The sequence below is a fragment of the Phascolarctos cinereus genome, unplaced genomic scaffold, assembly GCF_003287225.1.
Source record: "Phascolarctos cinereus isolate Bilbo 61053 unplaced genomic scaffold, phaCin_HiC Scaffold_9;HRSCAF=440, whole genome shotgun sequence".
NCBI lineage: Eukaryota > Metazoa > Chordata > Mammalia > Diprotodontia > Phascolarctidae > Phascolarctos > Phascolarctos cinereus.
Genome location: NW_027556402.1, coordinates 42191480 through 42208587, shown reverse-complemented (window position 1 = coordinate 42208587; position 17108 = coordinate 42191480). Strand labels below are relative to the sequence as shown.

The 17108-nt window shown below is 35.9% G+C and overlaps 1 protein-coding gene across 2 annotated transcripts in view; it reads left to right on the top strand.

Moving 5' to 3' along the window:
- Positions 1 to 17108, top strand: part of LOC110223069 (sodium/hydrogen exchanger 9B2) — a 45856-nt gene that overhangs the window by 24345 nt on the left and 4403 nt on the right. For both annotated transcript variants that reach the window (XM_021008404.2, XM_021008403.2), the window contains exons 7-10: positions 1074 to 1249; positions 8343 to 8449; positions 10404 to 10553; positions 15871 to 15979. In XM_021008404.2, the coding sequence (XP_020864063.1) occupies positions 1074 to 1249; positions 8343 to 8449; positions 10404 to 10553; positions 15871 to 15979 (542 nt within the window). The remainder of the gene's footprint in view (positions 1 to 1073; positions 1250 to 8342; positions 8450 to 10403; positions 10554 to 15870; positions 15980 to 17108) is intronic.

The window sequence follows — 17108 nt, the reverse complement described above, 5'->3', positions numbered from 1 at the left end:
TAATAATTCAAACTGTTTGAGGTACTGGGGACAATTGATGTTTTAGTCCAGGGATTCTTAACTTTTCTTATGTCATGGACCTCTTCAACAGTCTGGTAAAGCTTACGGACTCCTCCTCAAAATAATGTTTTTAAATGCATAAAATAAAATACACAGGATTGCAAAGAAGACCAATTATATTGAAAGACAGTTATCAAAACTGTTAAAAAAAATTCAAAGATCCCAGGTTGACACCTTCTATTTTAGTCTCACCTTACATTCCAACACTCAGTGGAACTTCTTCGGAGGTTTTGTGGGAGGACTTGTCCATGAATCAGACAGGCTGAGAAGGATCAGATGGGTAGTCTGGAGGAAATGTTCACATTGATGAAACCTATAGATGTTGGGAAAGATAAGCCAAATTTCACAACAAAAAAAGTACAAAAGATAATAGAGTCTTTGTCCCTACACTCTACTATGACTGCTGTGATTTTGCCATTTTATCATTTCTTCCCTTCCTGCTCAGCTATTAATTCTCACCGTTGCTTCATTTTATACTCATTTTTCTGGGTGAGGGACTGGGAATGGTGTTATATCTTTCCTATGAAGACCTGAGTTCAGATCTTGCCTCAGACACTATTAAGTGTCACAAAGCTATTAAGTTCTGTGACCCTGGGAAAGTCACTTAATTTCTATTTCAATTTCCTCCTCATCAATGGGACCTACCTCCTAGGGTTGTTGTGAGGATCAAATGAGTTAACATGTGTAAAGCACTTTGCAAACCTTACAAAGTATCATGTAAGTGAGAGCTATTCTTCTTCTTTTCCTCATTACTTATTATTAATATTAATAATAATAAAGTGTTTTATATACTCTAATAAAATATAATATATCATATATTATAATAATATAGTATAATAAAAAAGCTATTTTACTTGTACTGAGGGATTTTTTTTCCTTAGCTTTAGATGACCACAGTGGTCATTATTTTGGCCTCTATAGACATAGGGGATTTTGTCCCTAAAGATATGATCATTTCCTTTCAAAATCATAAGAAAAAAATTTAATGAAGACTTGCAATTCTGCCTGCTTAGTTTTGTTCTAGGTGCTGTCTCCCCAGCTGTTGTGGTGCCCTCAATGCTTATTTTGCAAGGAGGTGGATATGGTGTTGAAAAAGGTGTCCCGACTTTGCTTATGGCTGCTGGTAGCTTTGATGACATTCTAGCCATCACTGGCTTCAATACATGTTTAGGCATGGCTTTCTCTACAGGTAAGCACTTAATAACTCATAGTATTCTTTGGCTCTTGAGCTATAGAAAAATTGTTACAAGAAAGATTCATTTGTTCATTGCTTCTTTTATCTTTGATTTGACTTTAATCAAATTCCAGCTTCCAAAATTATGTTGCTGGAATGGACCAGAAGACATCTCGTCCATTTTTCTCTCTGCACCTAAAAGATTTTATTTAAATTAACTGTGTTACAGCATGACTAATGTAGAACTATGTTTAATATGATTGTACATGTATAGCTTATATCATATTGCATGCCATCTTGGGAAGGGGGGGAGAGTAGGGAGTGAAAAAAATTTGGAACTCCAAATCTTCTAAAAGTGAATGTTGAAAACTATCTTTACATGTAATTGAAAAAAATAAACTACTATTAAATGGGAAAAAAATTAACTGTGTTAGTAGTTTCCTTCCCCAGTAAGCAATAACTCGTATAAAATGAGCAGTGAGGAACATTGGTTTTGCCTGGATTAGCTAGGCTAGACCATATTACTAAAAAATTAATGAGAGACCTCCCAATGTATTATTTGCAAGACTATCTTAAAACAGAGGTCTAAAATGCGTTTGAGCTTTCTATTCATTTCGGCCTTCTTTGGGTCCTAATTGTAACATAAAAGGAAAAAATATTACCAAGAAAAAAATTACTATGATTTAGCTTTTGTTAGAATTATTACCTGGTTATCAAAGGAAAACCCCAGACCATTCAAATATTTAGGAAACCTTATCAAACTATACCATTTTATAGTTTCTTTTTAATGATTTAATAATTAGGAATCAATTTAGCCCTATGGCTCATTGAGTGTGATGAGAAGGTACGGTTACTGTCATGCCCTCTACCTCAGAAGGTGGCTTTACATTCCAATGAAATAAGTGAAACATATTACCTGAGCTTTCAGAGTTCGACAATTCCCAGTCTTTGATCCTGTATTTTGTATTATTGACTTACTTTGGACTTAGTTTATAGCTTTATAAATAACTAATGGGCAAGTCTCACTTCCTTTTCCCCTTGGCCTGTGATTTATTTCATCATGTAGAGGAGTTCCTTTTGTGGAAATTCCCATTATTAAGCAAGATCAGCATCTCCTCTGAAACCTAGTCTTAAAGAGTGACAATGGCACTGAGAAATCCAATGATCTGCCCATGGCCACACAGCTAGTATATATCAGAGTGGGGCTGGAACACAGGTTTTTCTAGACTCCAAGACCAATCCTCTATCCACTACTCTATATTTCCTTTCTTATTTGTATTTATTCTAAGTTTGGAATAGGGATCCCTGGGCCTCTGATTTTATTGGTAAGAAAATTGCTCCTGCCCATATAGGTTGGCATCTTTTCTGCCACTTAGTCTTAGCGGGTTATGTAGAGCGCTGAGAGGTTGTGACTTGCCCAGGATCACACAACCAGTAGGAGTCAGAGGCAGGACCTGTGGCTTTAAGGTGGCTCTGTCCATTATGTCACACTGCTTTTCTATAATAAGTCATATATAATAGCTCATATATTGTGATCACTATCAGCTAGGTATATTCATTTTAACATAGACCAGTGAATTTTTTTCTTTTTTAGTGAAACAAAATCAATTCCTTTTTTTTTAATAGATAGAAAAGCAGTGCAATCACAGCAGGAAAAAAAGAATCATTATTATAATTTTTCTTCACCTCTTTATCCTCACCTCTACCACATACTGGCTGTATGACCTTGAGCTAGTAACCTGCTTTCTCTGTTTACCAGGCAACTCTTTTAGATTATAAATTGCAGAGAAGGTACAAATTTGCATTTATGCAGGAAATTCCTCACTGGAAGCTTCCTATACTGTTGAAATCATAAGTTCGATGTTTGAGAGTTGCTGTGACCAAAAAATTCACCATACCTCAGTTAACTTGCCATTCCTTGCACAAAACACTCATCTCCCAATTCTGGGCATTTTCACTAGTTGTCCTTCATGCTTGGAACTCCTTCCTCATCTCTGTCTCCTGGCTTCTGTCAGGTCCCAGCTAAAATATCACCTATGAGAAGCCTTTCCTGATCCCACTTAATACTAATGTCTTATCTCAATTAATTATCTCCAACACATTCTGTCTATATCTTGTTTGTGCACAGCTGCTTGCATGTTATATCTCCTATTAGACTGAGCTCCTTAAGAGCAGAGGCTGAGATTAATCGGTTTCTTGCTTTTTTTACCTTTGTGTTACTAGCTCTTAGCTGGTACATAGTAAGCACTTAATAAATGCTTATTGATTGATTAGCCAACTGATAAACCTCTCTGCCCTTAGAGCAGACACTATATAAGCAGGCTCTGGGTCATACTCAAAGCCTTTCCAGCTTGGAAGGACCTAACATGACTTCACTGGCACAGTATTAACACAGGGTCACCTCACCACAATAAGGCATCAGAATATTGTTTTCTGTACATTAAGCTATGTATATTACTAAATTAATTCCATAACTTCACATATGAGGAAAAGTCACATTTTTTCTGATTTTATTTCATACCAGCAGATAGATATGTACGTGTTATAGATATTCTCTCCTAAGAGTTTTCTCAAGTAAAATCCTTAAGCTTTATTTGAAGGACAAAATCTTGATAAAGATGACCGAAATTTGAAAATAAAATAAATAGTAGGGGATCATAAATCATGTCAGAATGAATAGAAGAAAGAGTGGAGAAAGGTAAGGCCTTGGGATTAAAAATGAAATTGAATTAAAAAAAAAGTCACGGTAGAGTTTAGAGAGAACATATAATTGTAACTAGCAGGTGGTGCTGTCTGGTAAGGTTGACTCTGGAGGTGAAGGACTGTCCCTATTGCATCTCTCTCCACCTTTGGAATGTATGCATTTATGCTATTTCCCAAGTTTTACCTTAGTTGCAGGGGCTGTAACTTCCCTTAGTCAATGCCCTTATTCTGTCTCTCCCCAGTAATAGACTCATCTGAAGAAAATGGACACAGGGGAGTGTACTTGCCTGAAGCTACTTTGCTTGGAGAAAAGCATCAATCTGCTTAGCCATTTGTTTGTTTACTCAGTAACAAAGGGGTGTGGTCCCCAGTGGTTTAAATGCTGCTGTTTAAGAATTTATGAGAGTTACTAACAGGAAATCAAAACTCCCTAATATTTCTTTTTTTCCCTAAGATTTCTCTCTAATAACTCAAGCTCCTAGCCGAACAATGAGAGATGAATCCTTTCCCTACTGTCCCAGCAATCCAGACAAAACATCTATTCTCTGCCTCTGTTAATCACCATTTACTGACTCTCCCTTACAGTCTCCCTGTTCCTAATTAAGAACGATTTTAATCATGAACAAATTAAGAGTGGTTATTGGTTTTATATCAGGCAAAGCATCTTTTAAGTTACTATGAAAACCAGAAATTATGAACAACTTAAGAGAAAAATCTTAAAGTCAATACTTGCTGACTGCAGACAGAGGGAGATGTGAGGGAAAGGTAAAGCGCTTCTCTGTCATTTTGAAGACCTTACCCCAGTCTGTCCCAGATACACCCACTTCTCAGAAAGTTTGAGTGGAGAGAGAACTCAAGTCCCCCTTTCTCTGTCTTTTTCCTCCCCTCTCTTCTCTTTCCTTTCTCTCCCTTTCTGTCCCTTTAACTACCAGTTAACAATCTGCCATTTCCCTGGTGGCACTGTCTTTCTTCCCTGTGAAAATGAAACCAAGTTCTCCTGCTGAATTTTTCCTTTGCATGCAGTCCTTCCCATCCAAGTAAGGGGATTTTTGTTCTATCTTATGAGACTGTAATTAACAGAAGTCTATGCAGCTAATCTCTGAGGTCCTACTCAGTGCTTGCAAGAATTCAGTCTCCCCTGAACCTGGTTATATAATGATTGATTGAGATTGAGAAAAGGAACTTAGAGATAATCAAATCCAACCATCTCATCTTATAAGGAATGTGAGATCTGGAGAGGTTCAGTAATACACTTAGAGTCATATAGCCAGCTCTGAACTAGTGAAGACTAGAACTCAGGTCTTCTGATTTCCTGCTTAGTTCTCATTCTGCTGTATTGTACTGCCTTACATTGTTTACTAAGATTAGTATTCATAAAACCTGTGTTGTTTCTTTTGCTAAATTCCTGGTGTACCTTTTCAGGTCAAATATTAAAAATCAGACCCTTAAATGGGCATTTGAAAACTCAGGTAGACACTTAATCTGCTTACTCGATCCATGTATACATTTGTATAGTGAAAAAATTGTTCCAAGTTACATGTTTTATGGCTGGCTTTAATTATAATTTTTTGTATTATTATATAAAGTTTATGTCCTTTATAAAATATATTATCTTGCTAGACATTTAAATTTTTAACTTGAGCAGGCTATGTACAACTTTTTGGAGGGCAAAAAATATATTTCACACACAGTTATTAGGTATTTGATACATAGGGTCATAGGCTCATAAATCTGGAAGGGACCCTGGAGGCCATGTTAGCCAAACCCCTCATTTTACAGATGAAGAAACTGAGACCGAAGGAAATAAAATGATTTGTCCAAGGTCATATTGGCAGTAGCATCAGAAGTGGGATTTGAACCTTGTTCCATTTTATTTTTCAATTACAAACTTAACCATCAACACAAATGAGTGAATATATGTATAAAACCAGTAGTGATTATAATCTTAACAAAAAATTTTAATAAGGAAGAAACAAATGAAATTAATGAACAGTGAACAACTAAAACAGTCCAAACAAAACTATTTTTATTCTTTGTCCCTTCCTAGGTCTTTCTCAAGTTCTATTCCCCTAGTTTTATTCCCCTAGTCATTTTTCCTTGTTTCTTCCCTATCCCCACCCACCCACCCCTACCTGTCATCCCCTACCCTGCCTCAATAGCTGTAGTTAATGTATGTGGCATTTTGGTTCTATGGGCTTCATTCTGCATCACTTCATATAGGTCTTTTCATATTTCCTCAGATGTTTCACATTTATCATTTTCATAGAACCATTTCAATAATATACTCTAATTGGTCACATAATTTCCATTTTTCGTATTGCAAAAAAAAAAGCAGCTAGATTTTTTTTGTAAATAGGTTATTTTTCCTTTTTATTATATGGATAAAAAATTTTTTTTCAAAAGAGATGATCATTTTTATGATCTTTGTTACATAATGCCACATTGCTTTCCAAAATATTTGCCAGTTCCACCAAAAATGTATTCAACAGTTGAATTAAATTTCAGTTAAAAAGTTAGTATTTCCATTATTTTTTTTCTTTTTTTTTATTAATTTATTTTGATTTATCAACAATCACTTCCATGTGCTTTTGAGTTGAAAATTTTTCTCCCCTCTACTCTCCCCAAGACGGTGCACAATAGGCTTTACTTTTACATACCCATTAAACATATTTTCACATTAGTGAAGTTGTAAGTAAAAATTAAAACCAATAGGAGGAACCATCAGAAAGGTGTAACAAAACTCAACAAAAGGTAAAAATAAGTGATAGCAATTCGACTTCCATAGTTCTTTCTTTGGATGTGGACAGCATTTTCCATCCCGAGGCCTCTGGAGATGTCTTAGATCCTCGTAATGCTGAGAAGGGTTCAGTTTAACAATCTTAGTCATTGCATAACGTGGCTGTTATTGTGTACAAAGTCCTCTTGGTTCTGCTCACTTCACTTAGCATCAGACCATTCAAGTCCTTCCAGGTTTTTCTGAAGTCAGACTGTTCATCATTTCTTATAGCACAATAGTATTCCATTACATTCACATACCACAACTTGCTCAGCCATTCCCCAATTGATGGGCATCCTCTCAATTTCCAATTCTTTGCCACCACAAAAAGAGCTGCTATGAATATTTTTGTACATATGGGTCCTTTTCCCATTTGTATGATCTCTTTGGGATATAGCCCTAGAAGTGCTATTGCTGGATCAAAGGGTATGCACATTTTTGTAGCCCCTTTGGGCATAGTTCCAAATTGTTCTCCAAAATGGATGGATCATTTCACAACTCCGCTGACAATGTATTAGTGTTCCAATTTTCCCACATCTTCTCCAACATTTATCATTTTCCTGTTTTGTCATGTTGGCCAATCTGATAGGTGTGATGTGGCACCTCAGAGTTGTTTTGATTTGCATTTCTCTAATCAATAACGATTTAGAGCATTTTTTCATATGACTATAGATGGCTTTAATTTCTTTATCTGAGAACTGTCTGTTCATATCCTTTGACCATTTATCAATTGGGAAATGGCTTGTGTTCTTATAAATTTGTCTTAATTCTCTATATATTTTAGAAATGAGGCCTTTATTAGAGAGACTGGTTGTAAAAAATTCTTTCCCAGTATTTCCATTATTAAATGGAGCACTATACTAGAAACTGGGAGTGCCTGTTTTGTTTTGTTTTTTTCTCACAACTTTGACACAATTGAATTTAAAACTTTTTGTTGCTGTCATTTTTGCCTTTTTAGTGAGTGTAAGGTCAAATCTTAAAGTTGTCTTGATTTTTATTTCTTGTATTATCAGGGAATTTGATCATCTTTTTGTTGTTGTTCAGCTGTGTCCAACCCTTCATGACCCCATTTGGGGTTTTCTTGGCAAAGATATTGGAGTAGTTTGCCATTTCCTTCTCCAGCTCATTTTACAGATAAGGAAACTGAGGCAAACAGCATTAGGTGACTTGCCCAGGGTCACATATCTGAGGCCTGATCTGAACTCAGGAAGATGAGTCTTCCTGACTCTAGGCCCAACACTCTTATCTGCTGTGCCACCTAGCTACCCTATAGCATCTTTTTATGTAGTTATTAACACTTTGTGTTATCTTTATCTTTTAATCAGCTGCCCCCTTGGAAAGCACGAATTTTAGTTTTGTACATATGAGTCAGTTCCTTCCGGGTTACAGATATTAACACTTGGACATGATTATTGCATTTATTTTCCCAACTTATTTCTTTGCATTTTAGACATATTTGAGAGGTTTGTGCAAAATTATTTTACCTTTGTGTAATCAAACAATAGCATTTTTCCTCCAATAATTTCTTGTTTGATAAAAAGTATCTTTCCTCTCCCAAGGTGAGATATATTGTATTATTACTATTAAGATTTTTATTTGAAATATTATCTCCTTTTTGTACTTTCACAGGTTCCACAATTTATAATGTTCTCAGAGGATTGCTGGAGGTGATAGTTGGTGTGGCAGCTGGATCTCTTCTTGGATTTTTTATTCAGTACTTTCCAAGTTGGGATCAGGTACAAAGGAAGTTTTGGATTTGTTGGGAAACTGCATTCAGACAAGAAAAAAGTTCACTTTTAGAAACATCCGTGAAATATCTCTTACAAAATTAGAGAGGGAGGGAATGGGGTTATTGAAATGTCTCTTTGTCTTATGAGGTCGTGCTTTTGTGAAATGGAGTGATTAGAAGACTTAATGTTCTGAAAACTTGTCCAACTGCTCCACTACTTATCCAAACTTCACTCTTCATTTTGAATTGTAAAACAGGTACCATGAGCTCCATTTTCTGATGACGAACAAGGGTTTTTGTTTGTTTTTGAGCTAACATGCAAGCAAGTCAATACATAATATAATTCTTTGTGATCCTCCATTTCTAATTCCAAAAGATCTTAGAATAGTTTTTAAAAAATGAGAGTAACTAAACATGAATGCACTGCTCTCAACCATGTAGTCAAGATTTCATGGCTGTCTTCTTTCTTTCAGGTATTTACTTTATAAAGATAGACGCAAATATATGGAACTTATCCCCTTACTCAGAGGTTGACATCTATGAGAACAGACATTATTCTAGATGTATGCAATATTTTGATACATGAAAAGTTTAGAATAGATTTCAAGACAATCCTTTAACTTACCAAATTTATCTGATAATGTTATAAAACTGAGAAATGATATAGTTCTAATGTTTCCTTTAAAAGAAAGCTATGCCCCTTTTTAAAAGAGAAAAAATTTTAAATTAATTTGGACTTTTTCTACCTAGGAACTCTAAACTCATTAATTCTAAGAAGATACAATAAAATTTACAGAGCATTAAAAAAGAAGAAGGGACGGTCTTAGCCATCCCTGTGTCCTATGAACTATGTGTGTACGGTGTCCCAGAAGTCTCTAGTTCAATTTTAAGTTTATTTAAAGTGATTAAAGCTTGAAATTGGACCAAGATTGCCATGACACCTTGTATAATAAAATAAGCAAAACTCCAAACTATAAGCATTTATTAAGTGCTTACTTTGTGCCAGGCACTATGCTAAGGGCTTGGGGTGCACTTCTAACATTTCTAAAAACAATCGCTAAAAATAAGAAAACTAAGTGATTGAAAGCTAAAATAAAATATATAGGCCTATAATCCTGAAACTCAAGAAGCCAACAGTTTATTCTTAAAGCACCGAGATTTAGAAGCTCATAAACTTGGAAAAGAAGAACCAAAAGAAGGAAAGGGGGATTTTAAGGAAAAGGAGGTTTTACTTTCATCTAAAATGTTACATTGGCAACTTAATAAAAGAAAGTAATAGGAGCAGGCACAAAGAATTTCTACAAAGTGAGATCTGTCTTTGGGAAGGAAGAAAAAGCAAATATCAGGTAATCTATTGGGTATATCCAGGAAAAAACAATTTGTAAGTTAATGTGACAAAAATTATATTAGGATCTGTTGGTTAGCTACTGTGGCCAATTTTATAATCAGTGATGCAGAGATAGGTGAAAACCATAGTTTATTATGCTCAGAGTACAGGCAGCACTGAATAAAACCAAACAAAACCAAACAAAAAAACCAGCGAGCCTTGTTCATCTGTTTTAAGCTATGTATAGGTTTTGGTTACAAAAGCAAGGTGGGTACAACAGAATTTCAAAGAGCAAATAAGGAAAGATATTGATTTATAGACCAACGGACAGATGGCAGAAGGGGAAATCTGTCTCAAGTAGAACAGAAAACTAGTTCATGAACACAAGAGTTGAAGTTGATAAGCTTGGTTTTGCAGACTTTTTAACAGCTATGTGATGTGTTAATCTTAAGTAAATGGTACTAAGAAAGTTAAGCCAGATATTCTCTTATTACATTAACATTTAATATAGAAAACCTTTAATTTAATTTAATTTAATATGGAAAACCTTTAAATTTAATATTTAATATAGAAAACTTATCTTGAGGAAAAATTGAATCAACTTCTCTCCCATTCCCATTGTCTTTGCTTTCAGGGAAAATTGAAGTGGAAGAGAGCTTATCTCCTTTTGGGTCTGGCTGTGTTTGCCCTCTTCAGTAGCACGTTTTTTGGTTTTCCAGGATCAGGAGGACTGTGTACACTGGTTATGGCTTTTCTTGCTGGCATAGGATGGTCTAGTGAAAAGGTGAATTTTATTCTCAAGCTTTCTATGTTACAAATGAAATGTCTCCTGATGGTTTTCTCTCTCTCTCTCTCTCTCTCTCATATATGTGTGTGTGTGTGTGTGTGTGTGTGTGTGTGTATATATATATATATATAGAGAGAGAGAGAGAGAGAAAGAGAGAGAGAAATTTGTCTATATATACAGACAAAACACAAATCTTCTATATATATATGCACATATATATGTATATATATACACACACACATATATACACACACATACACACACACACACATATATATATGTATGTTACATATATGTGTATATAATATCAATCATATATATATGTGTGTGTGTGTGTAGCAGATTTGTGTTTGAAAGGATCAGGGTCTGTCCAGTTTAATAAAGAAATGATACTCAGTAAAGAAACTATTAGAATTTTGCAGTATCTTATAAATAAGAATGATAGGATGGTATGGTAATCCAAGCCTGTAATCCCTGCTACCAGGAAGGCTGAGGTTATTGTTTGCTTGAGGAATTCTTTGCTGCAGGGAGCTAAGCCAATTGGTACCCACTCAATATGGTGTGGGAGCTACCAGGATGCTACCGGGCTAGGGCCAGTAGGCTGCCTCAGAAGGAGCAAATCAGCCCGTGCCAGAAATACAGCAGGACAAAGCTCTCTTGATGAACTGTGTGGTGTCAACCCTATGAATGGCTGCTGTATTTCTAGCCTGGGTGAGATAGGAAGACCTAGTATCAATAAAAATAATAATAACTGATATTTATTTAAATATCACATTATTAAATATTGTATTGCTTTACATTTGTGAAGCACTGTGCATATATAATTTGATTTTTTTCCTCACAGCAACCCTGTGAGAGCATTTTCATTGGCTGTCTCCCATGCTCAGAATGTTCTTCCTCCGCGTCTTTGCCTCCTGGCTTCCCTGGTTCCAAGTCCCAGTTAAAATCCCACTTTCTACAGGAAGCCTTTCCTGATTCCCCTTAAGCCCAGTGCCTTCCATACGTCAGTTATCTCCAGTTTGTTCTGTAGGTATCTTGTATTTACATAGTTGTTTTCATGTTGTTTCCTCCGTCCGATTGTGAGCTCCTTGAAAACAGAGGCTGTTTTTGCCTTTCATTATAGCTATGGTGCTTAGTATAAGACCTGGCAGAGAGTAGGTACTTAACAAATGTTTGTTGACTGACTGATTGATTAGCAGTACTAAGAGTCACCCCAACAGCAGTAAGACATTGTGAGTGGAACACTAAACTTAGTGAGAATGATGTGGGATAATAATAATAACATGTATGTCATGCTTTAAGGTTTGCAAAGCACTTAACAAGTATTATCGTATTTGATCCTCACAATAATCCTAGGAAGTATTTCCATTTAACACTTGAGGAAGCTGAGCAGACAGAGGTTAAGTGACTTGTCCAGGATCACACAGTTAGTAAGTCTGTAAGGCTGGATTTAAACTCATGTCTTCTTGACTCTGGGTCCAGAACTCTATCACTAGCACACTTAGCCAGGATCATTCTGCTTCATGCGCTTGCCAGCAGTGTGACCCTGGGCAGGTCAACCTCTCTGAGCCTCAATTTCCCCTTTTGTAAAATGGCAAAAATGTTAGTGCTGTTGTAAAAGTTAAATGAGATAATATGGGAAGGGAGGGAGCATTTATTAAGCACTTTATAATGTGCTAAGCACTAAGGATACAAACAGAAAAGCAAGACATTCTCCACTCCTAAGGAGCTCACATTCAAATAGACCACCCTGTGGTCTAGTCTATATCCTCCCATAAATCCTGTACCCAACCTGTTGGGGTCCCTCCCCTGTATCTCTTAATATTGCATAAAAATCAGTGGAGCACACAGACTTTCTCTTGGTTTATCTATCATTCTCTCTCTTGCCATAAAATTGACCCACCTACCTTATCATCATACATTTTTCCCTTTTAGTTATTCTGTTATACAATTTTTCATTTGCAATCGGTTGCAACCTACTCATGCTCACCATCCACTATTCTGTGGCCCATTGGATGACTTGCAATCTTAATTCTTTTTAGTTCATTCAATTTAAATTTATTCTTTAATTAAGAAGCATTTTCTTTTCTCTCCCTCTAACTCTCCTCCCTTCCCATCATTGAACAATTAAAAAGAAAAAGAAAAGAAAACTCATAACAAATATGCATAGTCAAACCAAACAAATTCCCACATTGGCCATGACCAAAAAGATGTGTCCCTTTCTGCATTTGAATCCACCTCCTTTCTGGCAGGAGGTGGGTATTATGCTTCTTGCCTTGTGGTTTATCACTGCAATGATCATAGCTCTAAAGTCTTTCAAAATTCTTTTTCTTTATAATGTTGCAAACTTTGATTCTTCAGAGGTTGTGGTCTTCCATGGCCTAGCCATAGAGCATCACTTTTTCACAATTCGCTACCTGATTGCTGAGTTTATGTGATCCAGAATTCAGCTGGAATTTTTTTTTCAGCTACAAATTTTTGTTCTCCATTAACATTTTAAAACATCTCTAAAAAATGGCCCAAGTTCTTTTGCTGGACTTTTATCTGTATTTCTGCAAAGCTTTTTTTTCCCTGTTCAGGACATCATTCCAGCAGAATTTCAGGATTATTACCTTTTTGATGAGGCAAAAAAAGGCAGTAACCTGGTGTGATGGAAAGAGCACTGCATTTGGAGTTATTGGAGTAGGTTTTAAATTCTTACTCTGCTGTTTATTATGTATGGGGAGGTGGGGGAGTCACTGATAAACTAGATGCTCCCCAAAACCCCTTCCAGCTCCAAATGCTATACTCTCTTAGAGACTGGGAAATGTGTCTTCCACAGTAATGAAAGGCAAGAAGATCTTGGCCTTTTAAAAACAACAACAAACCATGCAACTAGCCTTCCAGACACCCAAGACAAGTAACAATTTATACCCAGGCATAAAGAGTACCAATATGATTTATTTTATTAATTACGTTTCTCATGAGGAGCAGATGGAGAAAATGTTTTATGAAGTAGTAAATGCTTTGTATTTATTTGTCAGGATTAAATGTTATTATGCTTTAATAATAGTTGCATTTTTTAAAGAGAAACCCAGGAATTTGTTGCTTAATTTCAAAGAAAAAAACGCATATTGAATACAGTGCCTGCTCCTAGACTTTTGTAAGAGGATGGATTTTCTCAGGGGTTTTTTGTTATTTTTTGTCTTTTTTTTTTTTGCTTTGCTTACAGCTTCAGTCAGATATTAGTGATTTCAGTCTTTGTTAATAGAGGTCTTACCCTAGTTGTTCAGGGATTTCCTCCACCAATGTTTCTGGTGTTTTTTTTTAAGTTGGTCCTACTGAAAGAGCTTAGTAACTGGCTGATCACAACTCCATTTCTTCTTTATAATAGTAAATGTTCAGTGTGCTATGCTAGGCATCGAGACCAAAATGCAGCCGCTTCTGCCCTCAAGGAGCTTACATCCTATTGAGAAGATACAACAGGTACATGGCTAAGTAATTTCAAATAGAGAAACTAACAACATCAATAATAACGATGCAAGGAAGGTCAGGAAAGACAATTATATTTAAACATTTGAAGAAGAACAGCAACAAAAAAAAACCCAAGAGTTTAGAGATAATGTCAGAAGAGGAACCCTTGAAGGAAACAGGGTTGTTCAGCTTAGAGAAGAAAAATCTAAGGGCAGCATAATAGCTGCTTTTGTATATTTGAAGAGTTCTTATGTGGAAGAAAGAAATAGACTTGTGTGCTCCAGTTAGCCAAACCTGGACCAGTGAATAGAAATTAGAAGGGAATGGATTTTAGTTGAAGAAGTGGGAGATTTTTCAAAAAATTAAAGTGATCTACTTTTCTAATTATTAAAGTTATCCAACAACAATATGGGTTGCCTCATGAAGTAGTGAGCTTAGCACCACTAGAAGTAATGGAGCAGCGCTGGATGACCATCTGTTTGGAGTACTGTAGATGAGAGTCTTCCATTGTTAGGCAGTTAGACTTAGAATATCCATTAATAGAAAAGCTAGGAGTAGAAACCAGAAATCCTTTCTGGGCCTTAGCTTCCTCATCTGTAAAATGAGGGAGTTGAAGTCACTTAACCCAGTTGCAATGGCCTCTGAGGTCCATTCCAACTCTGAATCTATGATCATGTGATAGTATTACGTACAAATTTAACATGTCAAGTCATTGAAAAAAATGTTGAACAGAACTGAACCAAGATAGGATCCCATGAAAGACCTTCCATTCGGCATGACACTAGTTTTTGTCTTTTACCAAGCTTCAGCAAATGTTTATTTGATGAATGGAACCAGATATTACCTGTAGAGTCCCTGTTTGGGCCCACTTTCATAAGGAGATTCTAATCTTTTTATAAGCATTTATTTGAAAATCAACAATATGTTAAAGTTCTTAAACTAGTTTATCTTCAAGTAGGTTAAACTTCTCTTATGCAAATTTGTCTATACTCATCATTTATCTAGAAAAGCTTTTCTTCTTCAATACATTAGTATGTAAATAACCTATGATTTCATCAGTGTAAGTATATCCTCTGCCTATGGCGAATACAACTCATCTAAGACTCATAATCTTTTTTAAAAATTTTATTTATTTATTTTTAGTTTTCAACATTTACTTCCATAAGATATTGAGTTTTAAATTTTCTCTCCCTCTTTCCCGAAGACAGTGGGCAATCTGTGTGTGTGCTTTTTTGTTTTTTGTTTTTTGGCTAGGCAATGGGGTTAAGTGACTTGCCCAGGGTCACACAGCTAGTGTTGTGTGGCTGAGGCTAGATTTGAACTCAGGTCCTCCTGACTCCAGGGCCAGGGCTCTATCCACTGCACCACCTAGCTGCCCCTAACAGTGTGCAATCTGATATAGGCTATACATATACATTCCTATTAAACATGTTTTCACATTACTCATGTTGTAAAGAAGAATTAGAACCAATAGGAGGAGCCACAAGAAAGAAGAAATAAAACAAAATAGAAGAAAAAAAAGAGCAAATAGTAGTCTTCAATCTGTATTTAGATTCCACAGTTCTTCCTCTGGATGTGGATAGCATTTTCTATCATGAGACTTTTGGAGATGTAAGACTCATAGTCTTTAAAGACTTCCGTGAAACATAGGAAAAGTTAAGTAATTTGCCCAGGTTCATACAGCAAGTAAATGTAAAAGGTAGGCTTTGAAGCCAGTTCTTCCTGACTCCAAGGCCTGCACTATTTCTTCACAGGTAGCACAAAGAGAAAGGCCAGCCCTGATCAAATTAATTCATATTTCAAATTAATAAAGCCTCAATTAATTTTTTCTGTGCTTCTATAAATATTATTTCCCGTATAGGCAGATGTGGAAAAGATCATTGCGATTTCATGGGACATTTTCCAACCTCTTCTTTTTGGATTGATTGGAGCAGAAGTATCTATTACATCCCTTAGACCAGAAACCGTTGGTAAGTGTCTCAATACCAAAAGTTTGTGGAAATACTTTTTTTTCTAGATAATATGAAACAAGGTAGCATAGTAGATAAAGAGTTGGCCTTAACACCAAGAAGACCCAAGTTCAAGGCCTGCTTTTGATATATACTTGGATATGTACCCCTAGGCAGATAACCTCTTAATGTTCTAAGCTGCTCTCTTAGAGTATCAGAAGGCTTCGACCTGCATTGGTAGGGGGAGTTTCCTCACCTGGGAGTCCCTGCATATTTTCATTGGTCTGGAATTAACAACCATATCTTACATAATTATAACTTCAAATAGTACAGATTTGAATACATGCAGCCCTTACAGGGGGTTTGTTGCTAAGTAATGAGCTTGGGAGTTAAGCCAACGTTATGCCCAGACGTAAGTTTGTGTATTGATCATGTCCTGGTCACATATAAGTCACAATATTCTTGTTATGGCTTTCATAGGTCATAGTATCTTAAGTTCTGACTTGGTGTCTAAGTTATGATTTAGTGTCTAAGTTATGATTTCTAACAGGTCACCATGTCTGAGGTTCCACCTTTCCCAGAGCTTAAGTTTTTATGGTTTTTCACTTATTACTGTATTTTATGGCTTTTTCCCAATAAGGAACCCCCCCCACACACATATATGAAGATACTACGAAATACTATCACAAGACAGATTTAATTGGTTTTTTCATTGGTGGTCATATATTTGTTTGTTACCTCGGACATGCATTTTAAAGATAGTTAGCCTTGCCAAAATTGATTTTTGTTTTTTTGTTTTGTTTTGTTTTACAGTGGCTCATATGTAGAATCAAGAAATTATAGGATGAAAAATAATTTAGACATGGTATATTCCGGCCTTCTTATTTTAGAGATAAGGATGACCTGGCTTTAGTTAACATTTTTTCCTCCTCGCATTCTTTTTTTTTTTAAATTAATTTATTTTTAGTTTTCAACATTCACTTCCACAAGATTTTGAGTTCCAAATTTTCTCTCTCCCCACCCCCCACCCCAAGATGGCACATTCTGATAGTTGACATTTTTAGCTAACTAGCCACGTGGCTTAGGTCTGTGGCACAGAGAAAATAGCAGTGCCATTTCTGGGGAGTGCTAGGCATCAGAGCAAATGATA